At 33.9% G+C, this 15,572-nt stretch overlaps 1 protein-coding gene across 2 annotated transcripts in view; it reads left to right on the top strand.

The window, feature by feature from the left end:
• Positions 1-13,686, top strand: part of LOC131072918 (uncharacterized) — a 71,273-nt gene extending 57,587 nt beyond the window's left edge. For both annotated transcript variants that reach the window (XM_058009216.2, XM_058009215.2), the window contains 3 exons: positions 12,208-12,294; positions 12,447-12,527; positions 12,651-13,686. In XM_058009216.2, the coding sequence (XP_057865199.2) occupies positions 12,208-12,294; positions 12,447-12,527; positions 12,651-13,301 (819 nt within the window). In that variant the 3' untranslated portion in view covers positions 13,302-13,686. The remainder of the gene's footprint in view (positions 1-12,207; positions 12,295-12,446; positions 12,528-12,650) is intronic.
• The last annotated feature ends 1,886 nt before the right edge of the window (positions 13,687-15,572 follow it).

The following is a 15,572-nucleotide window of genomic DNA, read 5'->3' as shown; positions in this document are numbered from 1 at the left end:
ATTGTACTAAAAAACATTGATGCTTCAAGTTCTACCAGCCAAAAAATGGCCACAGGTTTCTCAGAAGGAGACTTAGCCGCCAAAGTCAGAATCCCTGTCTAGACAAAAAGCAGGACACAGCATACAACCTCATGTAAAGACCTGCATAATTTTAAAATATTAAACTAGATAATTAGACTTAATCTCATGCATGATTAAGAACACATCAAATGAGAAAATAAGTACACATAAGACATCAATTGTCTTTACAAAAGACCATACGGTCAAATGCAACAATGCATAATTTACAAAGCCGATGATAGTCCTGACAGGAGCTCCCAGCATCTATCTCACACAAACACACCACGTGCGAGAACATTGCCGGAGCGCTTTACCGACCAACCACGAAGCATTTATGCTACCTCGGAGTTCTTCATGACACGGAGAACCACCGACCCTGCACCAGGACGTCTAGTGACTCGAAACTGGTAGGGGATGGAATCTGGTGCAACTTAGTGTATCTACAATCTAAGATGCTATTGTAACGACACTAAGATATGGAAGAGAGTGAAAATATAATGATTCACTTAGCAAGCATACACTAAGAGATCAACAAAAACTTTGGCCAAAGTTATTTTTGAGCCCACTACCGGCAGATGAGTTTAAGCAGAGACTTAAGCTTCTCTGGAAAACTCACCCTTCTCTTTACTCCATATTCGGCACCCGTCCGACATACATTAAAACACATTGAATACATCTATGAAAACATGCATACAATGGCATCGGTCTAATCTTATCCACCATTCTACAAGGGCACTCAACACCCTAGATAAGCATCTACCTATGCACTATCATTCGATAAAAAAAGTCCATGCATGAACACCATTTTAATCATATTATTACATACCTATACAAGTCATATACACTTGAAGAGAATAAAATGCCATACATAAGCATAGTTAACAATATTCTAAATATTTAACTTAACATCTTCAAGACAATTCATATTTCTTTCTCATCTCTTAAACTATGATAAACCTATCAGTTGTTTCATGCATTATTAAGAGAATACAACTATTTACCCACATCTTCTTATTAGCATGCAATAATTTGATAGGAAAATATATCTTCGAGTCAATTAGATTGATGGAATCTACTTATTCCTTATGCATTCCCTTTTACTCTTAGAAGTTCTAAAAGATTGTCATCTTTGGCAGGGGATTTCTTAAAATACCAATGCTTATATAATCTTGTGCTAAGATAATTAGTTGACCCAATACAGTTAAATGATCTATAATCCTTATGTACGCCAACATGGTTCACCTTCTACATCCTTAAACAAAGATATTAACTACGTAAAACCTTGATGTAAGTATAAGATCAGTATAACTTTGCTATATATTTTTGGTCTAAGTAAAGACAACTTTAACTACTTTGTCTCATGTTGTCTAATATCAAGCTTTTAATACTATAACTTAAATGATACCAAGAATTTATCCTTTCTCATTTCTAAAGTATTTCTCCTTTTTAGTATGTAAAACCAAAAATCAATATTATTGAGTTTTAAGCCAATGATTTGATTTACCTATTTCACTAATCAAGAGGTTTTGTATAACATGAAGTTATGATGGCGACTTTCACTTAGGGGTAATCATCATCATGCTAGAGATAAATGAATCGTTTTATTAAATTGATTGGATCCTTTTAATTCAATTCAAATTTCTATATATATACCGAATCTTAATTTCAACAAAACCCTATTCACATTTGAAATCTAGAACTTTCATTTCCTCCACTGACATTAGTTTAGCTACATAATGCCTCTCTATTCATTCTTTACTCATCATTTATTATCATAACCTTTCAAACTACTATGATATAGTCTTAACATTAAATAAATATGATCAAATTCCTACCGAGTTAATCACGTTCCAAGTTAGAATTTAATAAATTAACTGCTTAATCCCAAAAGATCAAATTCCTATGGAGAGACTTAAACAATGAATCTTTATCCTCAGATCATACTCTCTTGAACTCTTATCATAAGTTATGGTACAGGTTTGAGTCATGGTGCAACGGTATGTTTGATCACCATTACAAAAAAAAAAGAAAATTTACTTTTGTTGGTTCACCATAGAGACTAACTTAATTCCATTGGTGATGCCAGACTATACAGGAAGGATTCAATAACGGCTAGAAAGGTATTCGTTATGTAACAATATCTGGAACATATGGCCCGATACTATCTTTCTCACACAGTTTGAAAGAGTTAGAACTGCTTGGTAGACGTGTATGCAAAATGGAAAAACACAGACAAAGCATCGATTCCGTTTGACAAAAAGCCTCAAAGAGGTGTCATCTCATAGGATGCATTGATTGCAGATTACAGAGAATGGACTCATTAAAAAGGCTTTCAAATTTTTCAACCAAAACAAATGGTAGGTGTAAAGCTGAATTCCACAACTTCTGCCAGCAATAAGATTGGAGATTTGGTTTAAATATATCCAAACTTAGTGATCAATAAATCAGGGAGCTGTTACAAATTTTGCATTGTTCACCCATTTTAAATATAGATTTGAAGACCAAATCTAATTATTGTGCCATTATGTGAATTGGGCGTCTTAAGATAACAGTCTAGAACAAAAGAATGGAAACATATTGCTAGCAATTTCAAGCAACTTACGCTTAGCCCACACATAGAGCGCCTGTTATACTCAAATAGAAGTCCATTGGGTGAGGAAGAAAAGGATAATTAATCACATAGGGCCAAGAAATGCTTAAGACAAAAGAAACGGTTAAGTGAGATACTAGGCGGATTACCGCACCTATACTAGTGAAATGTGTGAGCATAAATGAAGATAAGAGAAGAAAATACATAGTAATGCTCTGGTGGTTCTGAATGCACATTATGGCAATGTAGCCAGGCGCTAGCAGTTTTCAAAATGTGGAAATCACTGACAAATAACATGTTGAATCCTCAAGCAAAATAGGCTATAAGATTTATAAAATGAAAATGAGAAGCAAACGAAACAAATCTGTAGAATATCATTCGGAAGTATGACAGAGAGTATTCACCATTTGTATTTCACAAGGCTTAAATACTTTAGTCATTTTCAGGAAAAACCAAAATATAATCTTATAAGAACACACAGTTCCAGTAATATAATATACATCAAATAGAATTCTCCTACCTATTATACGATTTTACTTCAAGGAATACTACCCAATAACATCTACTATGTTTTTGTGTGGCTGCGAAGGATAGAATGTAATAAAGCTGATTATGAGTTCACCAAAATGATTAAATTTGAGATTAAAGTCATCATACCTCTGTGCATGTTCTTAATGCATCTTTGAACAGGTGAAACTACAAACCTAAGTCACCAGGTTCGAATTCGAATTCGAAGTTCGACAGCTTTGAAATTCGAATGAAGTTCGATGAGGAAAAAATTCGAAATGTATAAAATTCGAATTAAATTCGCCATATGTAATTTTTTTAAATTTTTAATAAATATATGTAATTGTCATGCCCAAAATTTAGGGCAAAAACGGAACAATTTTTTTTTTTTAAAACATACTAATTAATTAACAAGTTCATTCACACGACAAGCGTTATAGGAATTTTCATAATTAAATTCGATCTAGCTCTGAGACGAACCAAGCATCGATAGATTGTTAAATATTATTTGCGGAAAACTAACTGGTTTAATTTTATCTCCTCGAGATACCTAGCCATTAGGCTTATTAAATCAATCACGTTAAAGAAAATTAAGAGAGAAAAATTAATTTAATCTCCAATATGACTATATAGCTTAACCAACCATTTTTAAATTTCTCTTTATTACTTGCTTCAAATTACAACCAGAATTTTATATATATATATATATTTATAATTTAATACTTAATCCAAATTATGACCAGAATTTATATATATACATATATATATATATATAGATACATATATATATATATTTCATATATTTTAAATATTTTAATTCTAATTCAAAAGCACAAAAACTTTCTAAATATTAATCCATATTTCTCCAACCCTAATTAGGGTTCTATTTTCTCATATATATATTATCAAATCTAATTATCATATTATTTTTTAAAATCCATCTGCCCTAGCCCCACCCGGGCTAGGGTTTAACCCATATCTTTTTTAACAGAAAACTTTTCATGCTGGGCCGAAGACCCCAAGGCGGCCATGTTTTTTGTTTGTTGCAGGTTACGGAAGTGGAGGCGGGGAGGCCGTGGCGCCACTGTGTGGGCGCACAGTGGGCGTCGCGGCACCACTGTGTGTCCACACAGTGGGCGCCGCTAGCGGCTCCCCACTGTGTGGCCACACAGTGGCGGCCGCGGCCGTCCACTGTGTGTGCACATAGTGGGCGCCGCGCGCCCCTCACTGTGCGTACACACAGTGGGGTCCGCGTGGACCCAAAACAATTCCCCTTTTTTTTTTTTGTTAAAAATTTAATTTTTTTTTTTTTTTAAATATATAATATATATATATATATTTATATTTATATAAATTTATAATCATAGTTAAAAAGGGTGTAAATATTTCAATATAAATATATATTTAAAAAAAAAAAAGATTTACATTGCAAAAACTTTAAATTAATATAACAAAGGGAAAAGCATTAAGTTAATTCAGGAATTTATATATATATATATATATATAAATAATTTATATATATATACATATATATATATATGAGAAGCTCTTTAGTCAACTCTAACTAAAAATACAATTTAGAAATACATTTTAAGAAATACAATATACTCACTAGAATAAAAAGATTCATTGATTTTTCCTCAAATAAAATATTTACATAAAACATCTTTTTTTGAAAAAATACTTAAGATCTTTCAGCATAATTAAACTCCTGTTTTGCCACAAGTAAAATATAGATAAAATTTAAATGAAATCTATTTTTTTTTTTCATAATACAAAGAAGCTTTTGCATGCAACTCAAAATAACTTTTCTTTTACTAAAAACCAGAAGTAGAAATAAAACAAGCTTTTCTTTTTCTTTTTTCTTTAACAACTCTAAGATATTCTACCAATTTACAGGATGTTTCTTGAATAGCCACAACAGTAAAACTTCAAGTCTATTTTCAATAATTACAACTTGCTTCTCTTTTCTATGAATGAGGCATACTTCTATAACAAATTTAAAACAATTATCTGCAACTGGATTTAAGTATCTTCAATAATAATCTTCTGTATCTTTTTCATGGATCCTATTCTCTTCCTCCTGACTTTCCTGCATGATAGATAAACACAATATGACCACGGAGTGCTCACCTCCCAGCCTAGGCTAACTGGTAGCCACCCTCGAGCTCGGAGAACCAATTCCTAGATGGGTAACAAATAGGCAAACACATAGAAAGCAATGCATACAGATATTCCAGACACATTCCCAACTTGGCTTTCACAGCACCACACTTTGGTGATGAACATTTTCAAAGGGTGGTAGTGGACCAATTCCCTGAGGAGAACTGCAAGTATGAAATAACAAGAAGCCACCTCATGGCACAATAATAATATCAAGAATCTCAACCCCTTATTCCTTATGCCCCCCAAAGGCATTCTAGCCTTATATCCCTCCTTATGACCCCCATTGCACAAACAGGCCATGCAGCAAGGGTCACACAAAGATCCCTTGTGATCGCTCTCAAAAGAGAGTCTCTCACTCGAGGGTTGTCACTGCTACCACCCTCAAGATCCTCTTCTCTCCCAAGAGTAAGAGATCTTGAGAAAACTCCCAAATCACAACAATTCATAAAGCAAAAATACCAAAAGATTTTCTAACACAAACTTTCAAGAACACAGATTTCTTACACCAACAACTTCCAGACATAAACAAGAAGAAGACATTAAAATGAATAACTGAAACCAACCTTAATCTGCCCAAAGGTTTTATGATACTTGATGAAGAGCTGCCCAATCCACAAATCTTTTTCCTTCTACCCTTAATCAATTTTTTCTATTCCATAACACTATTTTCTTTTCAAATTTTCTTCTGTCTCCAAAAATGGAGAGTGGGTGATTACCCTTCAATTCCCAAAAATCTTGCTTAAGAAGCTCATTCTCTGAGTTCTCACAAGTTTCTCAAAACCAAAAGGGAAAGAAAGCAAAAATGCAAAAAGACTCCCATTCGAATAAGAAAAAACTAAATTAGATTTAACTTCTAAATTTTCAATTTTCGCACAACTCAAAAAAGCCAATTTTTAAAGCGTTAAAAAGATCATTATAAAGTAGAAACTTGCCTAAAATTACCCCTAACCCCTAGGTATACCTTATGGGCTTTAGGAAACCCTATTAAACTACCCCTAGGTGTTCATTTAACCCATTTTAAACCCCTCTGAAGTTTATTTTCGGGTCAAACATAAGTTGACCACCTCAAATATTATATTCCCAAAGTATTTATGACAACACATTATTTTATTTAAGAAGAACTATAATTAAACACTTTCCCACCAAGAGACACAAATAAAACATTTAAATTTAAATCCACACGTGTCAAGTGACACAAATAAAACACTTTTACAAAAATAAAACATGAAATTGTCTCTTGTGGTTTTTACACAATAAATTTAAATAACACTTAACACTCATGTAGCATATACTGTTACGAATAAAATACAACACAAACGGGGTGTTGTCTCTCCAAATAGACAAACCCTGGCTTACGAACATACATAAGTCTAGGTTTGATTCTCCGTAATTTTCCATGGTCACATGGTAAATTTCCTGCGCATCTCAATTTACACATTAGTGCCTCCAAATATCCATATATAATATAATTCAATAATATAACAATGCACATCATAACTTGCATACAATTTTCATCTGCACAGATCAAATACAACTTTTACCAAGCAATTTTACATAAGCAATTTCATCCCAATTCACATAAACTAACTATACATCATAGTTCTATATTCAAAGAAAGTCCTGCAAATTCAAATAACGACATCTATCATTGCAATATCATTCTATCTAACAATCATGTAGTGTTCTATCTCATAAAGCATGTAAGTAAATCATCCAATCATAGCAATGTTATCCAAATCCTGAAATCATATAAGTTCTAAGTCTCAAAAAGCATCAAAATAAAGTATCCATCATAGTCTAAATATAAAATCCACTGAATGTCAGACTGAGTCGAGGTGAGGCCTCACAGTAATATATCTATAAAATTGCCTAAATAGTTTAACATTGATAAATAGATTTGAAATCATTACAAAAAGATGACACATATATAAAATATAAACCATAGGAAACATATGCTTTCACGATTGCAAAGATGTTCTTTTGTCAAAAAGGTACAATAACAATCAAAGACTTCAGAACTTTAAAATAACTCTAAGTCATCAAGAGCACTTGTCTGGGATGCCAAATCATCATTATCTGTATCACTACTCAGTTCATCATCTGCAAAGTCAGGATCATCTGCAAAGTCAGGCTCATCTGCATCTGGCATTGCTATGCCTTCAAGAGTTTGTTCTAAAGAAGTGGTCTTTGCTGATTTGTTCATCAGCAATTTCAAATTGCTGCGAACATAGACAAGATCTCCCAACTTTCCAATCAACAATTTGTTCCTCTTTTTGGAATGGATGTGGTCAAAGCAACTCCAGTTCCTCTCACAGGCTGATGAACTTGCTCCATGACTCAAAATTCGAATAGCAAACTCTTGCAGTTCAGGAGCTGATGATCCATAAGCGCTCCACCATCTATATCCAGGCATACGTGGCGAGTCATATTTGGCTTTTGCCCCTCCAAACATCCCTTCTCCTCTCTTGTATTGCCAACTTTGATCTCTGATTAGTGCTGCAATTTCTGGATCTGGTGCATACCTGCTAATGGCTTGGTAAAGCCCTGCCATGATTTCATTATCACCCCTTCTATCAATAGCAAACAACTTAGGCTCCAAAAAGCAAGCTGCCGCATGTAAAGGTGTGTGCATCATTTTCCATCTGCAATCAACTGTCTCCCATATCTGCATATATTCCGTTTCATTATTTAGTGCTTTTTGAATAGATTCCTTACACCAGTCCACGCTTTCATAAAGCATGCCAAGGCAAGGAGTGTCACCATCAACCATACGAAGCACATCAACAATTGGTTCACATACAAGCAAAACTTTTGCTGCACTTTCTCAGAAATTGCTGTTTAGGATGATTTGCTCTATGTTCTTCCCCTTAGGGCTTTTAGAAAGCACTGATCTTTCCCATTGATTGGAACAAATAACAGATCTCAAAGCTGCTTTTTTCTCAACCACTCTTTTCAAAGTGATATAATATGAAGCAAATCTTGTTTCACAAGGTTTCAACAATTCCTTTGATGCATGCTGCCTATAAATACTCAATGTGAGACGATGATTCTGTATGAAATTTGCAATTGCTCTCCCTCTATGAATAGCTTCATTTACCCATGGGAATTTAGCCAAGTCATGAAGCAACATATCGAGACAATGGGCTACACATGGGCTCCAATATATCTGTGGGTACTTCTCTACAATCGGCCTCCCAGCTCCCACACAATTTGCTGCAGTATCAGTTACCACTTGAACCACATTTTCCACCCCTACTTCAAGAATGGCTTCCTCTAATATTTGAAAAATATACTCAGAACTTTTCTTGTGGTTCATGGTGTCAACGACTTTCAAAAACACAACACCTTCGGGACAAGACACCAAAACATTAATCAATGGCCTTTGACACATATCTGACCATCCATCACTCAATATAGTGCAACCTGTTTCTTTCCAAGTGGCTTTGACATCAGCTAATTTTCAGTCACTCTATCTTTTGACCTTTGCAAAAGAGTTGTCTAGATAGCCTCTGAACCTGGGGGTGTGTACCCTTTGCCAAACTCTGCAATTTTCTGAACTGCATTACGGAAATGAGGATTTCTTGCAATTTTGAATGGAATAGCACTTGTGTAAAACAAATCAGCAATTGCATCATCCACCTGTTGTTTCTCTACTGGTTTCCAAAAGTTTTTTAGTGTTCCACTCTGTTTTGATACACTCACCAGTTTGGATTGCACAGAAGAGGAAGACATGATAGATGTGAATCTAGATATATCTCCTTCAATTCTCTGTTTCTTTTGTGCCTTCTTCATTTTGCCTACCGTTGAAGCAGCCAACTCTTTCTCTAGAATAGCTTTAAGTTCTGGAGTCGCACCTATACATGCTTGAACACCTCCACCTGGACCCCCTGTATTAGCAAGGAAGTGGTCCCTAAGCCTTGTTAAAGTTCCAATCATAGTTCTCTCACATAGGTTACATTTGATGTGAGTTCCATTTCGGGGCACATGCTTCCATGCCTCAGAAGTTGATTTAGGAGGAGCCATTAAATGAAAATCTGCATGTTTGGAAAGAAAAATTAAAAAACACACTACATTTATTTCAACCTTTCAAAATAGAAATACTTTTAAGGTTTAACAATTTCACAAATGACCTCTTAAAAATATATAATATTAAACAATATAATAAAAAACTATTAATATAAAATTATAAATTATATAATAATAATATTAAACAACATTATAAAATATAAACATTATAAATTTATAAATAAACATTATAAAGTATAAACTATTAATTTATTAAACATTATAAATAAATATTATAAATAAATAAATGTGTATCATGTGTATTTTGTAATATTATATTGTATAATATAATAATAATATTAATATATTATTAAACCTAAAAAATATTAAAAAAATATAAAAATATATAATATAAAATTAAAAACTATTAATATAAAATTATAAATTATATAATAATATTATTCAACAACATTATAAACATTATAAATAAATAAATGTGTATTATGTGTATTTCGAGACTTGGGAGACGTCCGTCTGCAATGGTGGTGGTCTGGTAGGCGATGTCGGGTAGCAACCGTGGGCGACGTCGGGTAGCAATGATCGTGGCGGTCGGCAACGTCGGGTAGCAATGGCGACTGGAACTAGTGCGTGATGTCCGTGACTACAACTCCATGACTGCAACTCCATCTGTGGCCGCCCGTATTTATTAACAAACCTCGACAAAACCCTAAAATGCGCAAGAGAAAAAAACGCTTTTCGGCAAACACGTCAGCACGTCATTTTTATTCGAATTTAATCAATTTTTTTAGGGTTTTTATAGAATGTTTCAAGTTTGGCGAATTTCGAACTTCAAGGTTGAAATTCGGCCAAACCTGGTGACTAGCTACAAACAACAACCACTACCATGTTTCCCCTTTCTATCTGTTTCTCCAACATTCCCCTACTGTCTTGTCTTTTCATCGTCCCCTAATGAAGATAAGAATGATTTTCCCCAAAGTTTAGCATTAAACTATGCTTTCTGATTTTGACAGAGTGTAATCCTTAAGGCATTCCATCTCATATTCTGCTCTGGAACATCTCACATTTTGCTCCTCATCCAAACCTCTAGCATGAATTTCTTCTCCTACTCGAAAAGTACCATAAGTTAATCTCCTCTCCGGGTGTTCAACAATTTTACTAACTCACTGCCATATCTAGAAAAAAATTCAACAGCTATGGATGGCTGGTCTGTAGAGCATGGGTGACCGTAACATATTAATGACAAGGTAAGGTAAGAACTATTAGGCATGGGCTACGTATGGGTTTCTGTCAGCATCAATTTAATCGACATTACTCCAGTCTGCAGTAGGATAAGATAAGGTTAATAAAAAAATAACTCCAGACATTGACTGATGCAGTCTGCCCTCTGCCAGTGCATTGAATGCCTTCATCCTTTCTAATCATCCTGAGATGCCTATCATACTCCCCCACTTAAAATTAGCCTCTTCTACTTTTCTTTAATTTTTTCGCAACCATTATATATTTCATTTCATTGTACAGGTTTATCTATTAAGTTTAATTCTCCAGAACCGTCCCGAACAATGACTCTCTTAGCACGGTTTGATTTGGCTTTTTATCTCCTCCTTAATCTCTAAGAAACTACTCCTTATGTTAAATAAGGATTTTCCCTTTATTTTTTCGTAGAAGCTACTAAAAGTAACTTTTTCATAAACTAAGCTTTCCTTAATTAAATTCTTTATTTATCTTTTTTCTCTTCCTACGTGGAAAGCTAGAAAATCTCCTTCTTTCCTTCATTTTTCTAAATGCTAAATTTACAAGGCTTTAAAACTTTCACATTTAATAGGAGTTTTTTTAATTTAATAAACAAAAAAAATTTTACTTTTTCTTTATGAAAATAGATAGATAATTTCAAGTTACATGAAATTTATATAGATTTTGAGTTTTATTTTTATATGGTTTAATAAAATATTTTTAATGATAATAATATAAAATATATGTATACATTATTATAAATATTAAAATATCAAATTTATTATTTTTATTATCATTATGCTTTTTCGATTGTGTAAATGTTAAATAAATAAATAAGCATTCGAAAATAGGGTTGTGACACCTCAATACAATAATTCTTTAGAAACAAAAGTTTGTAGGAGGCTGAGGCAGTGGCAGGGCAGAATGGTTTTGATTGTTTTACAAAGTGGAAGCAGCTTCTGCAGACATGACTATCTCCCTGGTTTTTTAAAACATGCCATAACACTTGGTAATATTCCTCGGTGTTACATTTGAGCTGAATAATACAATGGCAAATTGGTACACATGCACACACATGCCGTCAATCACAGTTCTTGTCATTCCCGAAAGTGATCTGTTTATTAATACCATTGCTGGTTCTTCAGCAAAGCAGCAAAGGGATCTGAACCTGATAGTCCAGTATTTATATGGGACAATTGTAATGATATTGTTCATTTTAAATTGGTACTACAATCATTCTATACATTTGCCCTCTGTTGTCCAAAAACATGCTCTATATGTTTGTTACAATTGCTAAAGAATGCTGATTATCAGGCTACAACAATTAATCCCTTATTAAGCACGAGCCCAAATAATACAGGTTATTACATCTTTAACATTCTGATTGTAAATGAGTATTGCTTAGGATTAGATACTGGGAGGGGATTCTAGTACTTCGTAACGAAATTTACTTTTTTATTTGCTAATGCTCCCAATCTAGTACAGTGTCTTGTTTGCAGTTCTTATGGGATTAAGCAGAGCATTGTGTGGGAACTATCAGTTCCTCAATGCAAAATTCAGTATATGTGATAAAAGTTAATTCTAATAATCAATATATATGTTATAAGAAAATTGTTTTTGCTTTACAGAATCTCCCGAAAGAATTGGAGCAGAATGGCAAGCTTCAAATCCTAGACTTGGGACATAATCATCTTCGTCTCTGGTCAGAAATACAGGTATAATGATAAAAGCAATTCTATCCTTTCTTTGTCCTATTTCATCATGGAGGATAAAATGTAGGTAATATATCTTTGTCTATAGCTTGATATATAATAATATGTTGAGAAATATAAATTTATATGTAAATTTCACTTACAATAAAGTGTAGGTTATTGGTGTTCTACATGAATTGAAAAACCTCAATTTACATGGAAATGGTGTATGCGAAGACGAACAATATCAGAGCAAGGTATTGAATTAATGCTTTGGTCTTTCCCAGTTATGAGTATACACTATACAATTTAAATTGTTTTCTTAGTGCTCTTATCTATAGGAGACTAAGAGTGACAATATGTTAATATTGTGTGCACAGGTCAAAGAATTGCTTCCAAACTTGCAGATCCTTGATGGACATCCTATTGCGAGCATTCCAAATCACCAGAAGAAAAGGAATAGATCATCGAAGGGTCATGATCATGAGGATCTCAGTGAGGATGCCAATGCTATAATTGCAAATCTAGCAACTCACAAGAATAAGGGACATGAGACCACTCGCAAAAGACATTCTAAAGAAAGTAAGGGTGAAGATAAAAAGGAAAGAAAATTAGACAAAAATGAAAGTGATGACGACAGGCCTTTCATTGATCTAATTGCCCCTTTGGAAAAGGCTACAGAATTAAAGATCAATGCAGTTGCTAATATAAAAAAGAGGAAATCTGATGGTTCTGGTGATTTACCTATCTTAAAAGAAAAAGTGGATAGTGGCGTGGTGTCTATTCTGGAAGGGAACACAAAAGGCATCCAACCTAAAGGGAGAGTTGGTAAACTTGGTCCCATGTTCCTTCGCAACTTGAGAGAAGTAGAAATTGGAACAGGTGGACCATCATCTTGGGAACCCAAACCTGAAGAGAGCAAATCACAGGAAAACCAAGTCAATTCTGGTGCCTCGTCTCACAATGAGTATACATTTAGAAGTTCCTCGTATTCTCGATGGAAATTAAAGGGATCAAGGACAGAAAAATAGATTGCATTTACATTGTTTTAATTCTTCGTTTATTGTTATTGCTCTCATGGAGATGTATTCTGACCACGTTAACAACTAAGAGATGTTTTCTTAGATGTTTCACATGCATGCTTAATGAATCCTATAGATATATATTTCTTTATATGTAACTTTCTAGGGAACTATTTCTATTTCTCTTTTTTTTTTTTAACTAAATTTTATGCATGCAAGTTGATAATCTTTCAAACATGGATCATATATGTCATTTTGTTGGCAGATATGACAGGTCAGATGGAGCAAGTAGCATTAGTCAAAATTGTACAGAATATGTAGTCCTTATTCTCTGTTCCAGAGTATTATTAACTTTATAGGAAGGAAACTGAAAGGTTTCTCATGATATTGAACACCTTATTTTTTAAAGCTTTACAAAATCTTTAATACCTTATTGTCTGTTTCAGAGTAATACTAGCTTTATATGAAGGAAACTGTAAGGTTTCTCATGGCATGGAACACCTAATTTTTCAGAAGTTTACAGAATCTTTATTACCTTATTCTTCTCTGTTAAGAGTAATACTAACTTTATATGAAAGAAACTGAAAGTTTTCCTGTGACATTGAACACCTTATTGTTTTAGAACCTTCAGAATCTTTGGGACCTCATTCTCTGTTTCAGAGTAATTTTAACTTTGTATGAAAGAAATCATGACATTGTAATATATATATATATAAAAAGTAGGCAATTCTAGAGGAAAACTTCAACGATGTCAAAATATATCGTGAAAGCATTTGAGAATCATAAAGTGCAACGATTTTTGTCTCGACCCATAAAACATGACTGTTAAGTGCCAAAAGACCAAGGTATCTTTAATGATTTCACATTAGAGTTGTTTATTTTTAAGCATTGTTGGAAAGAAGTATTGATACATTAACAAATTACAGCCAAAACTTACTAATCAAAACGGCTGTAAGTGATAAAACTGACTAAGCAAAACTAAGTTTAAATGTGTTCTCAAGAAAATAAAGCCAGTTATCTGAAGGTGCTGATAGCCAAGGCCAAGGGAACTGCAGCTTGAAAGAAATAAAGTTGACAGAGTTTTGCTTTAATTTGGTACAAGAAATGGGCCAATTCTTCATCTACGTCAATGTTGACTGCATTTCTCCTAAGCAGCGATGCCAATGTTGCCTCCACGATAGGGAATGAAAGGGTGGTTCTGTTTTTGAAACAATAAGATAACCGTTTGCCCTGCTTTCAATTTGTGATTTTGTGAGGCTCTTTATTATACGTGAAGGCATCCTAGTATAACCCTGACATAAGCTTTTAATACGATTGCATTAGATTTACGTACGATGATGGTGGCTTAGCTTCTGGGCAGGTCAACTTAAATCTGAATCGAAATTACTATTCTCTATGGTTGCAACCTTGGGCTGCTTTTGAAGGCACAAATCAAAGTCACCTGTTAATATGCTGCTGAAGTGAACTATCCATTGGGTATGGTCAGTGAACCACAGAAAAAAGAAAAGAAAAATTGAATATAATAAATATTTCTCACTCGAGTTCCCTGCACGATTGTCAATAATATAAATCGGTGTACTTAAAACATTTTATAAAAGGGTTTGCAGTCACATTTTGAAGGCATATGTTTGACTTTCTTGCAGTGGCGTTTCTAAGCCGCAGGAATCATGTCAGAATATTTTACCTAGAACTCGTGTTGCGATTTATTTGGTTGTTGTCAAAGGATTAATTTTAGTTAACGATAAATACTCTGTCAAGCTTCCTTTTTTAACTTTATCCTAGCAAGCTCCCTCCAAAATGAATGAAACAGAAAATTATTTTGAAGAGCTAAGATAAACTGATACAGGAATGCCTCCTAGAGCCTAGAGGTGGCGTTAGATAATGTTTTGTTGGAGTTAATGATGATGAAGCAACTACAATAATGATGATGAAGGAACCCACATCTTCATGGCTCAAGAATCAGAAGACGAGAGGCACACATCTGAGAATGATCATGCAGATCACTTCTACCGGTAAGATGTGTTTGTAGTGATAGTGAAGGTGAAGAAGAGGAGGAAGTAGAAGTTGATCTTGAAGGTGAGCTTGTAAATACACTTGAAGAACTTAGTAGAGTAAGAAATGAATACAAGCTATTCAAGAATGCTACTATTGTGGAGCAGAACCGGTTGATCAAATGCCTTGAAGAATCTGAGAAGTGTGTCTCAGAGTTGAAGACTCAACAAGAAAGCACTAAGGAGTGTTGGTGTAATGATCTAGCATCTAAACTAGAATTAAAAGATA

This window comes from Cryptomeria japonica, chromosome 11 (genome assembly GCF_030272615.1).
Source record: "Cryptomeria japonica chromosome 11, Sugi_1.0, whole genome shotgun sequence".
NCBI classification, from domain to species: domain Eukaryota; kingdom Viridiplantae; phylum Streptophyta; class Pinopsida; order Cupressales; family Cupressaceae; genus Cryptomeria; species Cryptomeria japonica.
The sequence above is the reverse complement of the archived record's forward strand: the minus strand, read 5'-3'. Positions and strand labels throughout refer to the sequence as shown.